Genomic DNA, 26,499 nt, shown 5'->3' on the forward strand with positions numbered 1-26,499 from the left:
GTATCTATATGTAAATGTTGTCTTTACGTTTATCGCATATGGAAGTTAGATAAAATAAATAATTTATTTAAGTTGAGATTATGTAACATTTCAAAGTGCCTTTAGGCACGGGCATCCGCTAGTACCTCGATGAAGTATCAGTAAATACTTGTTCTGAGCATTTAATTATGATTCTGAAAACAAGACAATCTTTTTTTGGATCAAACACTTATCGCTATCGGTGTATAAGTGAATCGGTTCTTTAAGAAATTGGCTAAAAATCATTCTGTGCAAAATGAACGATGTTGATCATCAAATAATACAAGGAAAATCAGATGCCAACAAAATTGAAAAGCGAACTCCTTCACATCAATGAACTTAATAAAACTAAAAAATCAAAATACTGGACAAAGTCATATAAATATGAGAAATTCTTCCGTTCCAAATTACGACTTAAACATAATCGTATTTTGTTTGGTTGGTTTGTTGTTGAATTTGGGGGATTTGGTTTATCTCGTTAACGTGGAAATTTGTGGAAGTTTACTCGAATTAAAGCTTGGGTGACTTTCAGCCTATCTTGTCCGGACGGTGATCAAGCCCGTCTGGACGCTCGGCTCAAAAACTCAATAGTCGCAACATCAATTGATGAATTTGAAAATCACTGCGAAGGTAACCATTGAAGTCAGTTGTGAATTCTAGACAAAAAGAACCAACCGCGCGGGATATATGGATTGAGAGAAGAAGTAAAAGAGGATATGATATGTGTATATGTCTCTACAATGGTAATAAAACTTCGAGGGAGAGGAAGGAACAGACCTCTAGAAAAAGGAAAAAAAAAAAGTTACCCATCTTCGTTTCCATTGTTGGGTTCGCGCGCCGATCTGTAAACTTTAAAAAGTGTCAACTCAAATATGAATTTAATTCTTAATTACAGACTTTTTCGAAAAAATTAAAAGTAGGCAAACACCGTCTTCTCTTTAATGAAGTGTAGATGTTTTCGTGATCAACATCGTCATGTTGATCATTAGAATTCAACTCTTGTATTTTATTATTTGGTTACTTGAAAGAGTAGTACTGTGAAATTACCCTTCTAAACTCTTCAAAAAAAGCTTTTTTCTGAACAAAATAATTTTGCCTCAAAATTTTTACTCTTTTGATTTTTTCCGTTGGGTGAACCGAAAAAAGAAATATATTAATTGAATTCTTAAACAAATAATGTACCAAAAAACTCAATCTATATAAAATTTTCTTTTCTTGGATGTAGTTTACATTTTTACTTCAATTCCTCTTGTCGAGATTTGACCACCAAAAATAAAATGTTATAACCTTTTTGTTAAACACCAAATTTTATAACCAGCTAGAAGATATAGTTAAGTTCAATACAGTTGAATGGAAAGGTTCTGTAAACAAAGTTTTCTTTCTGCCTAAGAAAGGATTTCAATTATAGATGTCTAGATTATAGAACGAACACAGATGCATTTATAGTCGTTCGATGTATGTGTTTCACGTGCATCATGCGAGATTCACTTGCATGAGACTCCTCCAGACCAATAATATGCGTCCAAATCATACCTTTTTTTTTACCTTTTTTAGATATTTCCGCACACAAACTCACAACTTAACAGTAAAAAAAATGTATCCATTTGAGTCTGTAGCATTGCTGCATAATGTGATTGTCTCTGTAGAACAGTTGTATGCATGTAAAATGCTATCCACGTGTAATTTTGGTACAGGAACCACAACCATGGGCTAAATATGGAGCTTCTCCCACCCCCCATTTTTCTCTTACAAAACCACCAACCTGTGATCGTCCACCATTCTCTCTCTCTCTCTCTAAACTCCCACAATTCCTTGAGTTTCCATTCCTCCTTCAAGGGGCCAGTGACCCCTACAATCCCTTTCCCCCAAAACCGCCATCACCCCATAGCCAGCACTCATTCCCAACCATCATCGATCATGGCTCGAGCCATGGTCCTCTTATGGGCCTGCTCTCTCCTCCTGGTCTCTGCTAACGTGGCCGAGGCCATAGGCGTTAACTGGGGCAACACCCTGTCGTCCCACAACCTCCTCCCGAGCGTGGTGGTTCGATTGCTCAAGGACAACGGAATCGACAAGGTCAAGCTATTCGACTCCGATCCCTGGATCGTTAAGGCCTTCGCTGGGGCCAGCATTGAGGTCATGCTTGGTGTTCCCAACAGTGATCTCAAAAGATTGAGCGACGACTATGGCCAAGCCCAAGATTGGGTTAAACACAATCTCACCAAGCATTTATACCAAGGAGGTGTTGATATTAAGTAAGAATACTTTATTTGATCATGAAAATGACATGATTCGTACGAGTGGCCATGGAATCATAGGGCCTGTTTGATTGCAGTTTTGGTTTTGGGGGGATTCGTAATGAGGTGGGATTAGGATTGGAATTGAGAATGAGGTGGAATTATTAATGAGGGGATGAATCATTTATTCATGTTTGTTTTGCACAAGATTGGGATTGTGATTGGGATTGAGAATGAGATGAGATTGTAAATAACATATTTGTTTGGGCTAGGATTAGGATTGAAATTGAGATTGAGGTGGATTTTTAACTGATTTTGCTCAATCCCATGGGGATGAGATTCATAATAACACCCCCCCATGGGTCGACTAATCCCATCAGATAGGGGGATTGGTATTCCTATGGGATTTGTAATCATGGGATAAAAATCCAACCAAACACATTTTTTGAAGTGCACTTCACTTTTGGAGTCCTATCCCAAGCCCCAATCCGGCTATCAAACACGCCCATAAGGTTTTACATATTGGTTGTTGCATGTTTATTTATTTATTTATTTTAATCGGCCAAAATATTTTGTTAAAGGAGAAAGGGCAAGGGGAAGGGAATTCCAACTAAAAGTTGGCAGATACAACCTATAGGAAACAAAGCCCAACCACACCTAAAGGGACAAAGCGAAAACACCCGTCGGCTTAGAGACCCAGAGACCCAAATAATATAGATAAAACACAAATACAAAGGTCAAAAATGCCCAAATTTCAAACATTACAGCTTAGCCCAAAGTGAAAACCCAAAACCTAACCCTAGCCTTTTGAGCATCTTCAATCCCAGCCTGATCGCCGTCAACCACCAGAACATGCAAATCACAGCCACCACCACCACCACCACGACGCCACCATTGGCCGCACCATTAGCGAAGCAACATGATAACACACACATGTATACGTACCCAATTTTTTGCTCTCGCTCAAATAGTGTTCCATCATAATTTATGAAGGAACATGCATGACAATTACAAGCATACATATTTTGCCCGATTTCCAATGCGTATAAATTTGTATCCCACATTTAAATGTTGGATGTTGATTCTGGTGCTCCACTTTTAACATGAAATATCTAGTAACTTCATTTACAAAATAGAGCACGAAAATCAATTTCCTTTAATGTTTGATGGATGCAAATGTAGCCGATATCGGAATGCAAGGGCCGATTCAGATGCTCAAACACTTTGCTTGGCCACCAATGATTTTGAAATGCCACGACGCATGATTCCTGATATTATACCACGGCCTTCATTATTATGAGCCTTCATAAGGTTTATTCGAATAACCTTTTGTTCGTTCGTTCGTTTGTTTGTTTTTCGCTCTTTGCAGGTTTGTAGCGGTTGGCAATGAGCCATTTTTGAAGTCATACAATGGCTCATACCTACACATCACTCTCCCAGCAATGAAAAACGTACAGAAAGCTATTAACGAGGCTGGCCATGGCGACACTGTGAAGGTCACCACTCCCCTAAACGCCGACGTCTACGAATCTGCCGGAAGCACAGTACCATCGGCGGGCGATTTCCGCTCCGATATCAGAAGCCTTATGGTTGAGATGGTCCGGTGGTTGGACTCCAACAATGCCCCTTTCCTTGTCAACATCTATCCGTATCTCAGTCTCTATCAAAATCCTGATTTTCCCGTCGACTTTGCCTTTTTTGACGGTAACGCCAAGCCACTCCAAGACAAAGGTAACACTTACAAAGCTAGCTTTACTTTTGAAACACAGAAAAACTTTATTCACCAGCCTCCATGAATAAGTTTTTAAGGAGCGTGGTCTTGGCTGTCCGTTTTGACTTTGGACGGTTCAAATTGGGTGTTCATCACTGATTTTGCAATGAAATCCTCAACAGGTATCACATACACTAACATGTTCGATGCGAATCTCGACACCCTTGTTTGGTCACTCAGAAAGGCCGGAGTTCCAAAGCTAGACATAATAGTGGGAGAGGCTGGGTGGCCGACGGATGGCGACAAAGATGCCAACGTCAAGTATGCCAAGCGGTTCTACGACGGGTTCCTCAAGAAAATCGCTAGCAACGAAGGAACTCCTCTGAGGCCAGGCCACATGGAAGCGTACCTCTTCGGCCTCCTCGACGAAGACATGAAGAGCGTCGCACCGGGAAACTTCGAGCGCCACTGGGGCATATTCAGGTTCGACGGTCAACCCAAGTTTGAGATGGATTTCACCGGGAAAGGCAACGACAAGATGCCGGTGGCGGCCAAAGACGTCCAGTACCTAGCTAAGCGGTGGTGTGTATTCAACAAGGACGTGAAGAACATGAGCCTCGTCGCACCCAATATGAACTATGCTTGTAGCGCGGCGGATTGCACTCCGTTAGGGTACGGGTCGTCGTGCAACAACTTGGACATGTACGGGAATATTTCGTACGCATTCAACATGTACTACCAAATGAACGATCAGAGTGCCGAGGCTTGCGTGTTCCAAGGGTTGGCGACGTTGGACATAAATAACCCCTCAAACGGGACGTGTGTGTTCCCGATACAGATTCAAAGTGCGGGGACACGACTCGGGACTGTGTCCCGAGTGAGTGTTGTTGTGTCTTTGTTGGTGTTTTTGGCCTTGTTTTAGGTTGTACAACATTGGTTATGTGTTGTTGGTAATTCGGAAGAGGCTTATAATGTGTTACTATTGTTGTTAATGTAGTGATTGTTTTTTAGACAAGGAGGGCCACCTCGCTAATACTTCAATCAAGGCAAAGCACGCACTGCTAATACTTCAATCAAGGCAAAGCACGCACTGCACATGCAAAATTAACACTTCGTGTTAGCCAATTGAACCCCCCAACGACAAAGAAAAAGGCATCTAAGGGATCACATATTCCAATCAATATATAATTATAATAACACAGGGATTCCTAGACAATCACAAGATCAAAATAAGGACTAATAATCTCATCCTCCAAACTCAAGAGAACTTATTCGCCCACCACCAACACCCATCGGATCTGGGGAAACAAGACCAATACAGTCACCAGATTGGAGAAACCAGCTGGTAGAAAACCGAGCCAAAAAGTTGGCAGAGGAAAAAACAAACCCTAACCCAACCTCACCTTTATTAGCCACACCATCGACCGCCACTCACTGCCTTCCCTGCTACGATCTGAACCAAAATTGTTGAACAACTTGGACGAAAAATCATCACAGAGGCCGAACCACCGGATCCGTAAAATGGAAACACAAGAAACGGAAGGGGGGAGAGAAAACATGGAATGAATGACGGAGGGTAGATCCGATGGGTGGGGGAGAGAGAGAGAGAGAGAGAGAGAGAGAGAGAGAGAGAGAGAGAGAGAGAGAGAGAGAGAGAGAGAGAGAGAGAGAGAGAGAGAGAGAGAGAGAGAGTGTGTGTGTGAGTGAGTGTGTGTGTGTCACACCCCACCCCGGGCCAGCACTCAAATGAGCCCAAACCGACGTGAGGGTGCAATATCAACCACCAACCCATTTCTATAACTCAAGTTCTAGCAATTAAATTAACCAACAGCCATTTCATTGATAACGCAAAATATATAGTTCTTACAAACACAACGGAAGTCTTAAGAAGCGTTAAACTATACAATGAACCAAATATAAACATAGGCTGCAATTACATCCCTATCTACAAAATTTCGCTAAAACTAGTCCAGCCTTCCTGACATGCTACCCTAAGCGAGGGTACAACCCCACAACGATCAGCAGTGGATATCTTCAACGCCTGCAAAACTGGATTCCAAAATGGAATCCGAGAGTGTTTATGAGACATGGATGCAATTCCATATTCAAAGATACAGCTAAAAGATATTCTCAACTTGTAACAGTTTATCGAGAAATAAAAAGTAACACCAGACAAGCAGCCAATAATTTAAGGCATAAGCCTTTTGGCATTAAGCCAATCACTGGGCACACAGCCAATAGTTTAAGGCATAAAGCCAATCATTGGGCACACAACCAATAACTTAAGGCATAAAAGCCTTTTGGCAAAAAGCCAATCACCGGGTACTAAGCCAACATTCAAGTTCAATTCAATATAGAACAACATCTATGAATCAAACACTCACCTCATACTCCGAAAGAAAGTACAACTATGGTTTCGGTGCTTCTTGATTCACCGACTCGTCACCTATCCACAAGCCAAACATTTTAGTATAGAACTACTTGGAAGGCTTTAACAGATGCATTAATAATGTCTTGCATCAACTCAACTACATAACGTATGCCAAACAAAAGTAAATTCACCAATTAGCACCCAGAACCAAGAATTCACAAAAACACTACATAGCAGAACCACCGACTAAATTCTGACTATCGAATTCTATAGGTTTCAAAGAATACTGCAAGACCACCACCACTAGCAAGAAGACTTCTAGTACATCAATCTAGATATAAAATTTTTCGAAATTGGACTCCGAATGACTAAGATATGCTCAATTGAAATTACAAATCCAAAACAGAAATCACAGTTCCAGCAGAACAGTCTGCGATCGAATGCTCATTAAAAATCACATACTCAATCTTTTCCAATAATTCCAACACCAAAACATCACCAATTGATCAATGTTTAAGAATCATGAGAACCCATAGTCAATAAGTACATTTAACTATGACAAAATTGATGAAGAACACAGCTCCAAAAGCTACCCAGAATCTCAGAATCACCAAACTATTAACTTCGGAACCAAAAATGATTTTTCTCAGACCGAACTAAGGCACAATCCTTACAAAATCAGGAAGATATGTAAGTCTAGTTTCAGAATGAAGAAACGGTGTGCGAAACCGATACCCGAGCAAGAAGTTATGCCCGTTTTTACAACACGTGTCTGTGCTGCCAGCACAGACGCGAATCAGACACCAGTTCGGTTTATGATTTTTATCTTTTTCCATACTATTCAGAAAATTCTGAAATTTTTACAGCATAAACTAAACTCACAGAGGCATCTACAGTAAAATTATCAGGAAATAACATGAACGGAACGTCGATGAGAAAAATTCGTCAAAACAGGACAGTTTATCATTATGCATAACAGATTTCAAAATTCCGTGACAAGTCGAGTTCTCGACGGTTTCCAACGATTCCAAAACAGTTCCAGCATGTAGCATGTGTTTCCTACACGTTTCAGCAATTTCCAGCAACCTAAAACAGATTCTGCAACTTAATTCAAATACAAGAACCTGTAAATTAATTACTGTACAAAGGAATTAGAAGTTACCTACCAAAATTAGCGTCTCAATCTACCAATCTCTTCTTCTTCTTCTCTCTCTCTCTCTCTACGCTGAAACAAATCTTCCAGATGGGTTTTCTTTCTTCTTTTTTTTTTTTGACACACACACACACACACACGGCACACATGAACATCTTCTTAACAAAAAAATGCACTTTAGCCCCTTAAATTTAAAAATATAACATAAAAACACCTCATATATTAAGGGTGTTACAGAGAGAGCAGGGGAGGTGGAGGAGGAGATGGGGTAGCTCCCACCCTCCGATTGAAACCCTAGGCACTGTTTTTTTTTTTGTTAATGTTGTGATTTTGGACTCACTAAAACTCAAAAATTTGCTGAGAAATAAAATAAATCAACAAATTAAAATTTATTTTCTATATATGTGTCATTACTTTTCACAATCTCTCATCTTTTTGAGCCATTCAAATAAGTGAAAGATTCTCGATTTTCCACCAAGCTACCCAAACCAAAAAAAATTCTTTAGCATCTCCAGTCTTGACCCAAAATTTTACCCAAATTTGGGTCAAAATTTTGGTAAATACTCATTTTGGGGTAAGCCCACTCCAATGGCAAAATAAACTTTTATCCAAAGTCTATTTTTTATGTTTCAACAGTACATCTTCTTCTTCTTGTTCCCCCAAGCCATCTCTCTCTCTCTACAGTGCCAACAGTAATTGACTCCTCCAAACCCCCCCCTCTCTCTTGACCAAATTTGTACTCCCAATTCCCAAACCTCAATCCTCTTCTCTCTCCTCCTTCATGGTGCATACTCATCCATTTTATCAAATATGAAAACCATAACTGTTGGTTGAGAGAGAGAGAGAGAGAGAGGGGCCAAGGGATTGGGTTTTATGAAGTTTGTAGGACAAAAAACCAGAGGATTGGGTTTTATTAGCTGAGAAATATCCGTTGGAAAGGAGAAAGTAGCCATTGAAAAAATGGGGAGAAGCTTGGATTGTCTCATATTTGGGCAAAGAAATGGGTAAAACTAAAAAATGGGGAAGGGTTTGGGTTATGATTGGAGATGGATTTTTTAGAGTTTTGCCCAAATTTTAAATTTGGATCTTGAAAGAGTCAAGATTGGAGATGCTTTTATTATCTTTTCCCTGAAAAAATTTTGTTTCTAAAATTAGACCACAATGACTATAACTCCTCATTCTACCCCTACAATCGCATGTAAATACTTCCTGCAGTGGCGAACTAGTTTGTTGTGCCCAATAAAAGATATGTTTTTTTATCAGCGAGTTAATAATATTAGATTAACATATTGGAGGAGGCCAGAGTTGAAATTCTGATCACCTCATTTTTGCTATGACGTAAGTGCACCCTTGATGCCGTTAGGTCAAAGGCCTCTTGGACAATTAATATCAGACAAGTTTTGAAATGCATTTTGAACAAATTAAGTGGAGTGAATATGATAATTTTGTTTAAATTATTATGTGAAATTAATAATTACTCTAAACTGTAAGATAGAAACTATGATTTAATATAAGACAGTTTCAAAATGCATTTTTAACAAATTAAGTGGAATGAATATGATAATTTTGTTTAAATTTTTATGTGAAATTAATAAATTACTCTAAACTATCAGATAGAAAATATGATTTAATACTTAATTAGACTTTCGATTTTGCCGGGAAAAAAAAAACTTAGACTTTCGATTTTTTGGCATTCAGCTAAGTTTTTTACATTTGGTTTTGGACTATTGGAAACAAAGTCTACACAGCACTTTCAGTGGCATGAAGGCTTGAAGAGAAATGACATGGGTATCCGGCCAAAGGATATGGTTAAGAGAATATAGTCTCACAATATTGTTTGAGAGTAGAATGAGTGATCACTTAATATATGTATATTGGGACCTCTTCACTCATTGTAAATTAGTTTTGAGATAAATATGAAATTTCCATACGAGTATCAGAGAGGGGCTCATTCCATCCCACATTTAAAAAAAATTCACAATCCAGTAAAAAAACTGCACGATGGTAGACCCCAAAAGAGGCTGCACGTAACATAACAAGGAAATATAATACTCCAACATTGGTTGAGAGTGGAATGAGTGATCACTTAACATATGTTTGAGACCTTTTCACTCATAGCCAATTAATTTTGAAATAGATATAAAGTTTCTATAGGTATATGCTCCACCATTTCTTTACGTTAATAATAATAATAATAATAATAATAATAATAATACTATTACCACTATTACTACTACCACCTACCACTACTACTACCATCACCACCACAACCACTATTACTACAACCACTACTACTAGTATGACGACTACCACTACCACCACTACTACCACGACTACCACTACTACCACGACTACCACCACCACCACCACCTCCACTACCACCACCACCATCACCACTACTACTATTATTATGACCACCACTACTACCACTACCACTACTATTACTACTACCACTACCACTACCACTACTACGATTACTACTACCACTACGACCACTACTACGACTACGACTACGATTACTACTACGACTACTACAACACTACCATTACTACGACTACTACTACTACGACTACTACCACTACTACGACTACAACTACTACGACTACCACTATTACTACCACTACCACTACCACTATCACTACTACGACTACTACCACTATCATTACTACGACTACTACTACGATTACCATTACTACGACCACTACCACTACTACATACCACTACCACCACAACCACCACCACCAGCACTACCACTACTACCACCACTATCACTACCACTACCACTATCACCTCTACTACTACTACGACCACCGCTACTACTATGACCACCACTACCATTACCGCCACCACCACTACTATCAATACTACTACTACAACTACTATTACTACTAGCATTACCACTAGCACTACTACCACCACAATTGCTACCACTATCACTACCACTACTACTACCACGACTACGACTACGATGACTACTACTACTACTATTACTACAACTACTACGATTACTGCTACAACCAGTACTACGACTACTACCACTACTACCACTATTACGACTACTATCACTACTACGACTACCACTACTACGACTACTACGATTACTACTACTACGACCACCACTACCACCCTCACCACCACCACCACCAATACTACTACTACTATTACTACTACTACTACCACCACTATCAATACTACTACTACTACTACTACCACCACCACTACAACAACAACAACTACTACTATCACTACCACCACCACTACCATTACCACTACTACTACTATTACCACTACTACAACTACCACTACCACTACCACTACCACTACCACGACTACCATTACTACGACTACGACGACTATTACTACTACGACTACCACTACTACTACTACTACCACTACCACCACTACCACTACTATGACTACTACCACTACAACTACTACCACTATTACGACTACTACCACTACTATGATTATTACTACTACTACTACTACTACTACTACCACCACTACTATCACTACTACGACTACGACTACCATCACTACTACGACTACCACTCCACTACCACGACTACTACGACAACTACTATTACCACTACCACTACCACTACCACCACTGCTATTACCACCACTACCACTACTACTACTACTACAACTACTACTACTACTACTACTACCACTACTACCACCACCACCACCACCACCACGACTACTACTACTACCATTACCACCACCACCACCACCACCACCACTACTACCACCACTACTACGACTAATACTACCACCACTACTACCACTACCACTACCACTACCACCACTACTACCACTACTACTACTATTATTACTCCTGCTGTTGCTGTTGCTGTTGCTGTTGCTGCCGCTGCCACACCACCACCACCACCACTACTACTACTACTACCACTACCACTACTACTACTACCACTACTACTACTACCACTACCATTACTATTACCACCACTACTACTACCACCACTACCACCACCACCATTACTACTACTACTACCATTACCACTACGACTACCCCTACAACTACTACATACTTCATTTGTGAATCACACATAGAAAATTACTACCATCGAGTTTTGAAAGCATTTTTACTACTACTACATACTTCATTTGTGAATCACACATAGACAATTACTACCATCGAGTTTTGAATGCATTTTTATCAGTTAATTTGTGCAATAAAGTAACCCTAGGGAGTGGATTGGGCCTACTATGAACTTTTTAAAATGGATTTGACACCTTATAAAACTAATAGGTAGACTTGTGGGATTATGATATTAATAGACCTAAGACCAATTTTTTATTCTTTCTTCGTAGTACACCGCCAAGTGGTTGGTTCAATTGGTACTTGGGATTCCTTGTTCAATGCTTGGGTTTAAGACTCTTTAGCTTTTTAGTAAGGTTAAACATACTCTTTAGTGCTCATAGTAGATGGGTGTTTTGGCCAAAAAAGCAATTGGGTTTTTTTGCTCTCTATTTAAATTTTTTAGCATTTTTTAGTTTTGGGTCAATTTTTTGTAGATTATTGATTTGTCTTGATGAGAGGAATAAGAAAAGTAAAAAATTATGACCGAAACTCATAATTTTTTTAAATTTTTGATTCCTCTTGCTGAAACGAATCAAAAAGTATGATGCAAATCTAACAAATGTAATTTTTTTTGAATATAGATAAGAAAACAAAAACAAGTGACTTTTTTTGCCGAAACACCATTTTTGGACCCCCATATGGGTGCAGTAGAATCCCTTATGCATGGATGGTTACATGGTGGTGAAGGCAATAGTACTCCTTGGTGGATATGTCGATTAGCCTATCCCCATATGTGTTTTATATATGTAAACATAAGTGGTATACGATTTTTTAAAGTTACTTCCTCCATCCTAATTTAGTAGTCCCTCATTTTATTCTTAATGGATAAAAAACTAATTATTATATCTTTAAATCGGTAATAAATTTTATATTCAATATAGATCTTATTTGATAAATCTCAATTAGTTTTATAATACATGTTTCCAAAATCACAAGATACAATTAATTGAAAAGTAGCATGAACTTCGAAAAAAGACTGCTAAGTTGGTATGAAAGGAGTACCTTATAATTATATGAGGCTTATCTTGGGTGGTTGTATATTAAACTTGATTTAGTTTTATTGGACCTCACATCATTTTTTTTCCCCAAAAGGAACCTCACGTAATTAGTGTAGCATCTTCTTCTTATAATTTTTTGAACGGAATTCTCATACCCCTTGACATTATTTTATTGTATTGGACATACAAAAATAGAACGACTTATTTTGGTCTTGTTGATGGTCAAAATTTGATAAATTTTGATTCATCTCGATAAGAGTAATCTAAAAGTAAAATAATTTAAATACAAGTTAAATTTTGTTTCCTCCAAGAACAAAAAAGAGTATACTCCATCTGTCCCCTTTTTAAAGTCCAGTATTCGATTTTGAGCTGTCCCTTAATAAGTGTCTATTTTGTAAAGTTAGTGGATAAAAATTGGTACATTCTTCATTTTGCCCCTAAAAGTAAATTCCATTTTGAAAAGTTAGTGAGTAGAAATGTAATAATGATGTCTCCATAGAGGGTAAATAGGAAAAGTAGAGATAAAAGTTGATGTGAAAGGTATAATGATGATGTTTTCTTAATAAGTTGAAGTTACGAAGCGAGACATTTAAAAAGAGACTCGGGAGTAGTATATTTATGGTAAATTACATTAACCCCCCAAACTATGACTCATTTTCATTTAACCATCATAAATTTAAAAACTTAGAACTTAACCCCCTTAAATTATACGAATTCTAGATGCCAAAGATGACATCAACGGAATGTAGGGAGGTATTCCCGAACACATACTTTTAGTTGCCGAACACGTGATAATCGGGAGCACGTAGTAAGTATGACAGGACTTACCACCGGGCAATATAGTGAACAGCAATATGGACCAATGATATGAGAAGTCATTGATCCATGCTGTTTGTTCGGCAAACTAAGGGCCAAGTTACATGTGAAGTAGATGGTCCAAGACAGACTGTTCGGTTATAAACAGCCGAACAGATGAAGCAAAGAACCAAGCACGTGATACGAGGGATCATGGGTTAAAAAGCAATGCAAATGGTATGTGGGACCATAGTTTGAATATAGGGAGGACAGTCATCATGCTAAACAAATGGTCGGCAAGATGGACCAGTGACATGAGAAGTCAATGGTCCAAGCCGTCTGTTCGGCGACGAGATGGCCGAACAAAAGAAAGAACTTCAGTCAAGTATTGGAGCATAAGGAACATTCTGGAAGAGTCCAAAAACAATAGTATTCCGTTAAGGAATAAGATCCCGAGAATATAGGATCTGATAAAGATACCCAACAAGTATGGGATGTTCGGCTTGTTATGGAAAAGAGTCCTACAAGGATTAAGGTAATGAACTGATAAAGGAAACGAGAATCCTTGATATCCTGGGATTCCTATACGAGTTAGGAATCCTAGGGAAACACGGATGCTTGGCCAGCAAGCATACGCAAATCTATAAATAAGAGGTAAACCTAGAGGTAAAAGGTACGCAATACTTTGCATTCTTGCTTTCCTACTGATAATTAGGGTTTGATTGCTAGTACGTGATACTAACAAAAGCATCGGAGGGCCTTTGCCACGAGAGGCAGAGGTGCGCTCACCCCCTGTCTATTTTGCAGATTAGGGTTCCGACGACGAATTAGGGTTCCGATGAAGAGGCACGAGAAAGCCGTTGCAATCCAGTTGATTAGAAGGCATCGATTGTTTTCATCCCCCTACAATTGGCGCCATCTGTGGGAAAGAACAAACTTTTCTGAAAAAGTAATTATGACGGAAGAAAATTCAGTCACTCCGTTTAGTCCAAAGGACCAGTTGGGTGGGGGAAGGGATAAATCCCCATCAGGCGCTCCGAGAAAGCCCACTGGAAGACATGATAAAGATAACTCCAAAGAAAAAGGAGACAAAACAGCTACTGGCTCCACGAGAAGGAGTAGGTCTCATCGAAGAGAAGAGTCAATTACTCGTTCGAAGAGTATACACAATGATGATGATGTCCTTGATAAAAAGAGAAGAGAAATCGAGGAGTATGCTCGTTTAATTAGAAAACGAGAGTACGAGATACGAGAGCTGCAGCAGGTACGAGAGCACCCAGAAGATTCTGGACTCTCTCGAAGGAATTTCCAGAGAGACGGACGGGCTCTGGTGGTTCATAAGCAGACTCATTCACGGAAAGGAAGGAGCAGAAGTCCTGTTATAGGGTGTCACGAGGCTTCTCCACGAAAAAGGGGAAGAAGAAGTAGAAGCCGAACGCCTGAGAGAAGGGCTTCTTCACGGAAAAGGAGGAGCAGAGACCGAAGTTCTACTCCCGAGGAAGAGGAAACAAGAAAACATCATCGAGATAGGTACGAGAGACCTGATGCTGATTGGATCAAGGCTTCGGCCCACAAGTCAAAAGAGCAAGAGGATGGGACAGTGACCGCACGAGAAGCAGCACGCAAGGCCCTGAGTAATATTGCAGCCTCCCCCTTTACAAAGAGGCTACAAGAGGCTAGGTTGCCGAGCAGAGTGAAGCACGGTGCGTTCGTACTTTACGAGACAAATACGGATCCCGTGGCTCACATTCAGCATTATCAACAGGCTATGTTTATGCATGAAGGGGATGATTCCATCTTGTGCAAGATGTTTCCCTCCAGTCTTGGCAAGGTGGCTTTATCCTGGTTTCATAAACTGGCCCCACGATCCATACGAGGATGGAGGCAGTTGGCCGAGGAGTTCACTGCTTGGTTCTTGACAAGCAGAAAAGCCCCAAAGACTTTTAAGAGTCTTTCCACCATGAAATAGGAGAAGAACGAGCAGATCAGGGATTATGCAAAGAAGTACTGGGAGACTTTCAATGAGATTGAAAGTTGCAGTGAGGAGTATGCAATTGCTACTTTCAAGACTGGTCTGCCTGTTCGGGGAGAGTTGCGTCGTTCATTGAATAAACATCCGATAGCCACACTGGCTAAATTGATGGAACTGATAGAGCAACACGCCAGAATGGAGGATGACATACTCCGTGAAGATGGCAGGACGGTTGCCGAACAGCCAAAGGCACCTGCCAAAAAAGTGGATAAGCCAGAGCCCAAGACTTATAGAGAGAGAAGGGAATATGGGCAGGCTAAGAAAGAGCCGTACAAAGATAAGCAAGCTCCTGACCCAAAAGCTTTCTTTTCTATCACTACGGTTTGGAAGGAACCAATATACAGGATTCTTTATCGAATAAAGAATCAGCCATATTTCAAGTGGCCCCCGAGTTTAGGCGGAGACAAGGATGCAAAACGTGCTACGAATCAGTACTGCAGTTACCACAAAGATTGGGGCCACATGACCGAGGATTGTGAGATGTACAAGAGGCACCTTGATGATTTAGTCTCTCGGGGCTATCTCAAGGAATTTATCCAAGAGGATCCAAAGGAAAAAGGGAAAGCTATGGAGCTGGGTTACGAACAAAACCCTAAAGGTGTGATCCATATGATACATGGGTTGGCTACACCTTATATGAGGAATGAGGTGAGGCTATTGCAAAGGCAAGTCAGACATGATCAGCATGTGATGCATTTGGGAAATAAGAAAGGACGAGAGAATGATGTGTGCAACAAGAGCATAGCATTCACTGACGATGACTTGGGGGAGGTCCAAATACCCCACAACGATGCATTGGTCGTAACCCTACGAGTTGGAGAGTATGACATCGAGAGAATTCTAGTGGACTCAGGAAGTTGTACAGAGGTGTTGTATTACGATGCGTTCAAGAAGCTGGGGTTGGCCCAAACAGACTTAGAGCAGTCTACAACGCCTCTCATTGGGTTTGGTGCAGGAGCAGTCTGGCCCCTTGGGAAGGTAACGTTACCTGTTCGGGCTGGGACAGTAGTGTTAAGAACAGATTTTTTGGTGGTCGATGTCCCTTCTTCCTATAACGCGATTATAGGGAGGACGTGGTTGCACAAGATGAGAGCAGTCTCCTCGACTTATCACCAGATGATGAAATTCCCAGGTTCAAATGGGATTGAAGTCCTTAAAGGCAACCAGAGGGTGGCACAACAATGTTTAATTTCCATCATCAAAACAGCCCCAAAGACCCTCCATGTTCATACATTAGAAGTACCAGATCAACCAACCATCGAGGATGTTGGAAGAAGCCCGGTTGAAAAAGTGGTTGAAGGATTGGAGAAGATTCAGATCAACGAGACTGATCCTAAAAGATATTTTTTAATTGGGGAATCACTACCAGCAAACGAAAAGGCTGAGTCGATAAGATTTCTAAAGGAGTATATTGATGTTTTTGCATGGGTGCCAGAGGAAATGCCTGGGGTGGATGCAGATGTGATTTGTCACCATTTAAACATTGACCCTCAGCACAAGCCGATCATTCAGAAAAAACGAAGGGCAGCCGTGCAGCATGTAGATGCAGTGATTGAGGAGGTCGATCGTTTACTGGAGGCCAAGGCAATACGTGAAGTCTATTACCCAGAGTGGTTATCCAACACTGTTGTGGTAAAGAAGAAGAATGGGAAGTGGCGTGTCTGTGTGGACTTCACAGACCTAAACAAAGCGTGCCCTAAGGACAGTTTTCCTTTGCCCAGGATTGACCAATTGGTTGATGCAACCTCTGGTTACGAACGAATGAGTTTTCTCGATGCATATCGAGGATATCATCAAATTGCTATGTTTGAACCTGATCAAGAGAAGACTTCGTTCATCACACCACGAGGGTTATACTGCTACAGTGTCATGCCGTTTGGGCTGAAGAATGCTGGGGCTACATACCAAAGACTTGCAACCATTATGTTCAAGAATCTCATTGGGAAAACTTTGGAAGTTTACATAGATGATATGGTGGTAAAGAGTCGAGAAAAAGGAGGGCATATTACTGACTTAAAAGAAGTATTCGAAATCTTAAGGAAGTATAAACTAAAACTCAACGCCTCGAAGTGTGCGTTTGGAGTTGGTTCAGGAAAGTTCCTGGGCCATTTGGTAACCATGAGAGGGATAGAGGCAAATCCCGATCAGATTGATGCCTTGCAGAGACTACAGAGTCCCAAAACTACCAAGGAAGTCCAGAGGCTGACTGGAATGGTAGCAGCACTTAACAGATTCATCAACAGGTCAAGTGATAAGTGCAGACCCTTTTTTCAATAGCTGAAAAAGAGGGAGGGATTTGAATGGGGAGCAGAATGTGAGCAAGCTTTCCAGGACCTGAAGAAGTACCTGGCCGAACCCCCACTATTGTCAACTCCACAGCCAGGTGAGTCTTTAATTCTGTACTTAGCTGTTTCCGAGCATGCAGTAAGTGCAGTCCTGTTGAGGGATTTGGGGATCGAACAAATCCCAATTTATTATGTTAGCAAGACATTGTTGGATGCAGAAACGAGATATCTGCCTTTAGAAAAACTTGTCCTAGCACTTAGGACAGCCACAAGGAAATTGCCACACTACTTTCAAAGCCATAAGGTTGTGGTTTATACTGAGTTTCCATTAAAATCGTTGCTACGAAAGGCAGATTTTTCAGGAAGGATCTCGACATGGTCCGTGGAGTTAAGCCAGTACGATCTCGAATATCAGCCACGCACAGCAATCAAAGGCCAAGTGTTGGCTGATTTTGTGGCAGAATTTTCACCCACTGTGGCTCCCCTACCTCCTACGAGAAAAGAACAGGTGACTGAGACATCATCCATGAAGGATCAACCTTCAATCGAACAGGATCCCACGGAGTGGAAGCTATTCGTTGACGGATCAGCATGTAATACTGGTTCAGGAATTGGGGTAGTCCTGTTTCCTCCTCAAGGAGTTCTGATTGAACTATCTGTTCGGCTTGGATTCAGTGCAACGAATAATGTAGCTGAATATGAGGCACTCCTGGCTGGATTGAGGAGTGCAAAAACCCTTAAAGCAGAACGGGTTAGGGTATATTGTGATTCTCAGCTTGTGGTGAATCAGCTGTCCGGCGAGTATGAAACTCGAAATGAAAAGATGGTGGCCTATGTGCAGGCAGCCAAGGACTTGCTTGATACTTTCGAGAGGGTATATATTGAACAAATAAGTTCTGGACAGAATGCTCATACAGATTCATTAGCTTGGTTGGCTGCGGCTGTTCCTACTGAGTTCAAAAGGAAGGTAGCAGTCGAATATCTGAATGAGCCGAGCATTGGGAGGAATGTAGACTTGGTCTTGGACGTGAACCAAGGACCAAGTTGGATGGACCCAATCATGGAGTTCTTACGAGATGAGATACTACCATCTGACAAAAAAGAGGCCCACAAAATAAGGGTCAAATCTGCTAGGTTTTGGCTGTCCCTAGAGGGTAAGTTGTACAGGAAATCCTTTACAGGCCCATATTTACTATGTGTACATCCTGAGATGGTACAAAAGTTCCTTCATGAAAGCCACGAGGGAACATGTGGGAGCCATGCTGGAGGCAGATCCATTGCCCACCGAGCAATTACTCAAGGCTACTGGTGGCCACACATGCAAGAAGATGCAAAGGTGTATGTGAAGATTTGTGAGAAGTGTCAAAAATTCTCACCAATGATTCGAACACCCGCCGAGGATCTCGTGCCTTTGACAAGTCCCTGGCCTTTTGCTCAATGGGGGATGGATATTGTGGGACCATTGCACAAAGCAACTGGGAATCGAAAATTCCTGCTTGTAGCAACTGACTATTTTACAAAGTGGATTGAGGCAGAACCACTGGCCAAAATCACTGAACCTATGATAGAAAGGTTCGTGTGAAAAAGCATCATCACTCGCTTTGGGGTCCCTTACTCATTGATCACAGACAATGGATCCCAATTTCAGAAGAAATTCAAGGCTTTCTGTGCTCAATTTGGAATACGAAATTATTATTCCACCCCAGCCTACCCTCAGAGTAATGGGCAAGCGGAGGCGTCTAATAAAACTATCCTTGATGGAATCAAGAAAAGATTGGACAAAGCTAAGGGAAAGTGGCCTGACGAGTTACCATTAGTTCTGTGGGCTCATCGAACAATGCCTAGGAGGTCTACGGGAGAGACCCCCTATTCATTGGCCTATGGAACAGAGGCTGTCATACCTCTGGAGGTGGGTCTGCCGACCAACAGGACCGTTTTGGTTGAAAGTGGAGACAATGACAGGGCCCTTCAAATCGAGCTTGACCTTGCCGAAGAGAGGCGAGAAAAAGCCTTGGTACATCTTGCTTCTTACCAAGAACAGCTGATGAAAAGCTACAACAAGCATATTCACCCTCGAGAGTTTGGTGTTGGGGACCTCGTACTACGAAAAGTGCTCGGCAACACCAAGGTGGCCAATGAAGGCAAGTTGGGGGCAAATTGGGAAGGTCCGTATCGAGTGACTGAGATTGTAGGCATAGGGGCCTATAGATTGGTAGATTTGGATGGTAATCCAATTCCGAGGCCTTTGAATGTCCATAATCTACGAAAATTCTTTGTTTAAAAGAAGCATTCAGTTCTGTTTTAGATTTGCACTACGTGATTGTGTGGGAATTACGAATATAATTCCCTTGTTTTATATTTTAGTTGCAAGGGGTACGAATAACGCCCTCTTGAGTTTTACCGATTATGAATAAAATCACTTTTTTAGTATAATTGTTATGTTCTAATCTAGAATATTGGTATTTGTTTTAAATACGAACTACGAGATTAGTTTCCCTCATTCGTATTGGGGAGCAGGGTATACAGTTAAGTACGTGAAACTTAAACACGAGTAGTTCTAAGTACGTGATACTTAGAAGTTTTTGTGTGAGTACGTGATACTTAACAAGTATGAAACACTTGTATGGATTTTTAAAGTACGAGAAAACTTAAACGTTATCCAACACATGAGTAGTTCTAAGTACGTGATACTTAGAAGTTTTTGTGTGAGTACGTGATACTTAACAAGTATGAAACACTTGTATGGATTTTTAAAGTACGAGAAAACTTAAACGTTATCCAACACACGAGTAGTTCTAAGTACGTGATACTTAGAAGTTTTTGTGTGAGTACGTGAAACTTAACGAATGCAAGTACGAGACTCTTGTAAACGTTTATTGGCATGGCTTGAAAACATAACGAGTATATGTTAACCACATTTATTCAAGTACGAGAAACTTAAAAACGTTAAGTACGTGAAACTTATAAATATCTGTCCTTAAGTATGTGAAACTTAAAAAGAACACCTATATGATTATATGAACCTTACAAGTGTTTGTACCAAAATACTTGAAAGATTTGAAAACGAATACAAGTATGAATACACTTGTATGTACTAAAATTGAAAACAGTACGAGACACTGGGAAACAAATGTTTTTAAGTACGTAAAACTTAGATTCAGTACAAAGAAATCATGTTTGTAGGATCTGCTCGAGTACGAAATACTTATGCAAACAAAACATATATGATTAAACTGGGTCAAAACTCAAAAGTACGAAATACTTAGATAAAACTGATTTGCACCTAAAAATGCAAAAAACGAGGGAAGCCGAGCAAAACATAAGGTTATGCCACGAAGGGCCGAATACCTGTGTTAAACAAAGTATTTGATTGTACTGATGCCTCACAGGGCCAAAATATGCTTATGGTCACGCAGGACAGGCATCAGTTTATATACTTACCAGCTTAGTCCACATTCTGGACCTCTGGAGTGCTAGTATTGATCTCAGCATCAGCACCATCTTCAACTACATTCTCTTCCAAGTTTATGGGCTCAAGGGTCGAAGCCCGAGCGGGAGATTGAGCAGGGTGCACGCCTGTGGGTGTGTCTTCTTCAGCATTAGCAAATTCCTCAATTTGCTGTTCGATGTCGTCCTCCGGATGTCCTACTGGTTCCTGAATATTCTGAGAAAGGGTGCTCGGCAGATCATTGTCAACCCAGAGGGGTGAATCCTTAGCAACCCCTACCTTGGTCAGACATGCCTCCCAGCATGCGGTCCAGATCTGGTCCTGTATAGTTGGCATCTGTTCGACGTAGCTTGTTGTAGTGGTGTCAAAACCCTTCTGGTACCCTTCTTCATAGGAGGCTTTTTTGGTGTTATCGATCTCCAACAATGCCTGATTGAGGCCCTCCTCAGCAATCTCCAGCTTGCCTTTCGCTCCTTCAAAGTCAGCTTTAGCTTTATCTCTCTCTCTCTAATCTGGTAATGGTACGGAGCAGTCTTGTGTTGTTGTTCAGTAGCGAGATCCTTTCATTATCTGCATCCTGAAACTTCTAGCCCAGTGTGACCATTTTTTGCATAAACTGGCAAAAACACCGAGTGGTAAGTGACAGGTTTAGCAATATATGATACGTGGTATACGAAATATACATAAAGACTTATATGAAAAGATTAAGTAACATTACCTTGATACCACTGACGAGTCCAGTGGAGACAAGCCGATCAGGAGCAGCCTCAGATTCCTTCTGCATGTCTACAGGAAGCAGTAGACCTTGGGCGAGGGTGAGTGCTGTTTCCGAAGAGCTGACACTGTCCCCAATGTGAACAGGCCGATCGCCCCTAATAAGATTGGGGGTCCAGCTTTCGGGAAGCACTGGAGTACTCGAAGAAGGGGGTTGTTGGACTAAAGTAGTGGTTTGGGTAAGGGCGTCCCCAGTTTCTTCGCTTCTGGGACGTTTGTCCCGATGAGCATCAGTAGCCTCCACGAGACTATCTTCTTCCCGAGGAGAAGATGACGATCTTGCAGATCCCCCCCTATTACGACGTGAATGTGGGGGAGGGGCGCCAGTTGATGCTACCCTATTGGTAGCACCACGTCCCCGTGAGGAGACAGTGAGTAAAGAACTGAGGTTAATGGGTTGATGCGTCATCGTACCTAAGGTTGGAGGTGATCGAGAGTATCCGGATGAGGATGACTGACTGGTAATTTGGAGAGGAACGGGTTGTTGTTTGGCAATGACTTACCTACGACCAGATCTTCTTAGGACCACCCGTGTTTGAGGTATACCGTCAGGAATAGCAATTTCGCCTGACTGACCGGCAAGAGTGACACCAGCTTGAAGCCTTGAATTGTGTGGTTGGGGAGCCATGGATGTAGACGCAGCACTAGTGCTAGGGTGGGCAAGTCTTCTGTCGATGACCCCTCTGTACGAAGGATCGTATCCCAGCAGTATATCAGCGTCTCGACCCCGACCAGCTGTTCGGGTACCTGGTTCTCCTGTGTATTTTAGGATCCTGTTTATATCCTCTGTTCGGACGTAGCTCGGCTCATGTCTAGGACGTTTGTTAACGTTCTCAGCTGCAAGATTGGAGTTATAAAACGAAAATTAGGCACATGGAAAGCTACGAGAAAGCAGTAAATGAAAAAATTGCAAAAGATAAAAAGCAAGAGCATACTTGGATAACCCCATATGTGGGGGCAATGGAGCCCTAGCACTTGGCCATCCTCTGCTAGTGGCTCAAAGGCTCCAGTGACATAGAGAAAATCAATCTCATGATCCCGAGCGGAGTCTGGCAGGTTGAGCACGAGACGCTTTTCCGCCCTTCTAACTTTGAAATAGTAGGTATTGTATTCAGGGTTTAGTACAATACTGTACCACCACTGAATATCCCAAATTCCTAACTGGGTCCCCAGAATCCTATTTAAAGCTATTACACCCATTATCAACCTAAAGACGTTTGTCGATACTTGCATGGGAGTCAGACGATACCAGTTTAGGATCTGGCGGAGTAATGGGTGAAGAGAAAATCGGACTCCACCTTCGACAATGGCCACAATTGGGATACACATTCTATCCCAAGAGCCACCGTCCCTATCTGCTCCTAAGGGGGCGAGTTCGAGCCCAACATTATCAGGAATGCTATACTCAGACCTAAATGCCGTCATGGCAGTTGGGGTTTCGCAGAGTCTCCTAAACTTACTGGGTCTAGGAGGGTTTTCGTTGTCATCTGCCATGGATATATTCGAAGAAAAACTTAAAGATGGAAATGGGGGCGACTGAAACCCTAGAAAACGACCCACGAAACTGAGAATGGAAATCTCAGATAGAAACCTAAACAAAAGAAATGGAGTAAGAACGAGGATCTTACAAAGATGTTGTGACGATTTCCTGGAAAGTAATCGGATTTGCAGATGGCAGCAATGGCGAATAGCGAGATGTTTTCGCCTGGTTTCTAGAGAGAGAAGGAGCGAGTTTGAGTTTTGGGTAAAAAACCAAAAAGAGCCCTTTCAGGGGTTTAAGGGTAAGAGACGGAGACGAAACGTCTCCTCTCACGCCGTTGCAAGTTAAAGTAACGGAAAGCAGAAACCGTTCTGACGCCGTTACATAGAACGTCAGTTCGAAATTAATGCTAAGCATACGAAACGTGCCACGTGGAGTCATTCACCCCGAAATGGTATAATGACAGAGGTGCCAAAAGGCATTAGTGAAATATTGAAAATATGACTGCACGGGATCAGAAGAATCTGGTCTAAATAAAATTCTGTTTCTAAGCATCATATATTGCCCCCCGAACAGTGGTAAATAGATGAAGCTGGGGAGCAATTGTAGGGAGGTATTTCCGAACACATACTTTTAGTTGCCGAACACGTGATAATCGGGAGCACGTAGTAAGTATGACAGGACTTACCGCCGGGCAATATAGTGAACAGCAATATGGACCAATGATATGAGAAGTCATTGATCCATGCTGTTTGTTCGGCAAACTAAGGGCCAAGTTACATGTGAAGTAGATGGTCCAAGACAGACTGTTCGGTTATAAACAGCCGAACAGATGAAGCAAAGAACCAAGCACGTGATACGAGGGATCACGGGTTAAAAAGCAATGCAAATGGTATGTGGGACCATAGTTTGAATATAAGGAGGACAGTCATCATGTTAAACAAATGGTCGGTAAGATGGACCAGTGACATGAGAAGTCAATGGTCCAAGTCGTCTGTTCGGCGACGAGATGGCCGAACAAAAGAAAGAACTTCAGTCAAGTATTGGAGCATAAGGAAAATTCTGGAAGAGTCCAAAAACAATAGTATTCCGTTAAGGAATAAGATCCCGAGAATATAGGATCTGATAAAGATACCCAACGAGTATGGGATGTTCGGCTTGTTATGGAAAAGAGTCCTACAAGGATTAAGAAAAAATGAACTGATAAAGGAAACGAGAATCCTTGATATCCTGGGATTCCTATACGAGTTAGGAATCCTAGGGCAACACGGATGCTTGGCCAGCAAGCATACGCAAATCTATAAATAAGAGGTAAACCTAGAGGTAAAAGGTACGCAATACTTTGCGTTCTTGCTTTCCTACTGATAATTAGGGTTTGATTGCTAGTACGTGATACTAACAAAAGCATCGGAGGGCCTTTGCCACGAGAGGCAGAGGTGCGCTCACCCCCTGTCTATTTTGCAGATTAGGGTTCCGACGACGAATTAGGGTTCCGGTGAAGAGGCACGAGAAAGCCGTTGCAATCCAGTTGATCAGAAGGCATCGATTGTTTTCATCCCCCTACACGGAAAATCACACTTTTACTCTCTTGCCTGCCAATCATCAGCCCACCATGCTCTTTTTACTTTTGCCTTCACCCATATAATCTCCCTAAAACCTCCACATTGAAAACCAAATTTAGTCGCCACACTCCAACGAAAGCTATTTCAACCCCAAATCACTTTCTATTTGTAGACACCCCATTTTGGACTATCTAGATTAGTTTACTTACGGTCTTTGATTCCCCAATGATGATCACGGTCAAGAACATTATAAGGTTATTGGTGTGTTTGAGCTTTGAGCATCCTGAATCTCATTCAAACCTTTGTCGAGCCTTGTCCAAACCCTTCGAGCCAGAACTAAATGGCCTCAATGAAACCATACTTGCTCACACCAGTATTGTGCTGGCTTGCGCTGGTAAACTGCCACGTGTCAGTCATCGACCGTTGACTCAGTTAACACCAGCGCATGTAGGTACAATGTAGGCGTACGCCAGTCAAAGTCAGTCAAATGATCCTATTCAACCACGTGCTCGAGACTTTCATGGTCACCCTGACGTAATCTACAGTTCCCTGATGATTACAATCGTGCAGCTGGCTCCCTCTATCTCCTATACCACCTTTCGACCCAAGTCCCATGCATTTAATGCATGGAGGCTCCCTCCTTAACCTAACCACCCCTTAACCCAACTGATCACCCCTCTCCTCAGTCCACTTCTGGCCTATAAATACCCCCCCTTGCACTTATATGCAAGGGGTTCACAAGTATAAATCACCATAAAAGCCTCTTGCTCTCTTATTCTCTCATCTCTCTAGTTCTCTACTCCCCTTCCTTTCATTCATTGAAAGAACAAGCATAGAGTTCCATTGTCACAAACCACAACCCTCATTCTATCCACCATCCATCCACCAAACCTCAAGTTCAAGCTCAAACTCACCATCAACTTTAAAGCAAAGGTATACCACATTTTACGTGCGTTCTGTTCTAACCCCTGAGGGGGACTGGCAGGGTCAATGCTGGTAATCTATACCAGTCCTGGCCCTAAAGCTGGTAAAGTTTTAAAGGCCGTGTGAAGCTATCACTGGCGCGCGCCAATTATTTCAAGCCGTACGCCAGTATGGCTGTACGGTCAGTACTGGCGTGGGGATCACTGATCAGCTATTTTCTGCTTTTCTTTCCATTTTATCACCTTTATGCATGTTAAGAACCAGTTTATTGTTTTTTGTATTTTAGAACTGTGTAAGTGTTATTTGTTATTTCTGTTTTAGAAGGCCTCTGGGATCTTTCTGGTCGTGTTCCAGAGCCCAGATCATGTAAAGCCAAGCACTGACCAAATAGTATAACTGGCGTACGGGGTCTTTGGACTAGCGTACGACAGTTACAATGGGTCCAGTGGCTGGCCCTTGCATGTTAGTTAATCCTGGCCTCTGTTTACTTTCCCACACTGTTTATGGGGTGTCTTGTCTATTTTGTTTCCTTAGATTCATTTATGCTGTCTGTAACCGTATGTATGCTGCTATACTAACTGTGTGGTTTGTCCTGGGTGTGCA

General features: G+C 41.5%; 1 protein-coding gene and 1 long non-coding RNA gene across 3 annotated transcripts; one reads left to right on the plus strand and one right to left on the minus strand.

Moving 5' to 3' along the window:
• Positions 1–1,808: 1,808 nt before the first annotated feature.
• LOC131303264 (glucan endo-1,3-beta-glucosidase 8-like) lies at positions 1,809–16,702 on the plus strand. Of its 2 annotated transcripts, XM_058330054.1 has the most exons (4): positions 1,809–2,273; positions 3,625–3,986; positions 4,149–4,916; positions 16,687–16,702. In XM_058330054.1, the coding sequence occupies exons 1-3, from the start codon at positions 1,936–1,938 to the stop codon at positions 4,886–4,888; spliced, it is 1,440 nt and encodes a 479-aa protein (XP_058186037.1). In that variant the 5' UTR covers positions 1,809–1,935; the 3' UTR covers positions 4,889–4,916; positions 16,687–16,702. The 2 variants fall into 2 exon arrangements, with proteins under 2 accessions (XP_058186037.1, XP_058186036.1); XM_058330053.1 differs by lacking the exon at positions 16,687–16,702 and having other exon boundaries at positions 4,149–4,950.
• Positions 5,784–6,425, minus strand: LOC131303265 (uncharacterized). The gene is made up of 2 exons (XR_009191931.1): positions 6,351–6,425; positions 5,784–6,015 (listed from the first exon to the last, which is right to left on the minus strand). It is a non-coding gene; the product is annotated as an uncharacterized LOC131303265 (long non-coding RNA).
• Positions 16,703–26,499: the final 9,797 nt, after the last annotated feature.

Source organism: Rhododendron vialii, chromosome 10a (genome assembly GCF_030253575.1).
Source record: "Rhododendron vialii isolate Sample 1 chromosome 10a, ASM3025357v1".
NCBI classification, from domain to species: Eukaryota; Viridiplantae; Streptophyta; class Magnoliopsida; order Ericales; family Ericaceae; genus Rhododendron; species Rhododendron vialii.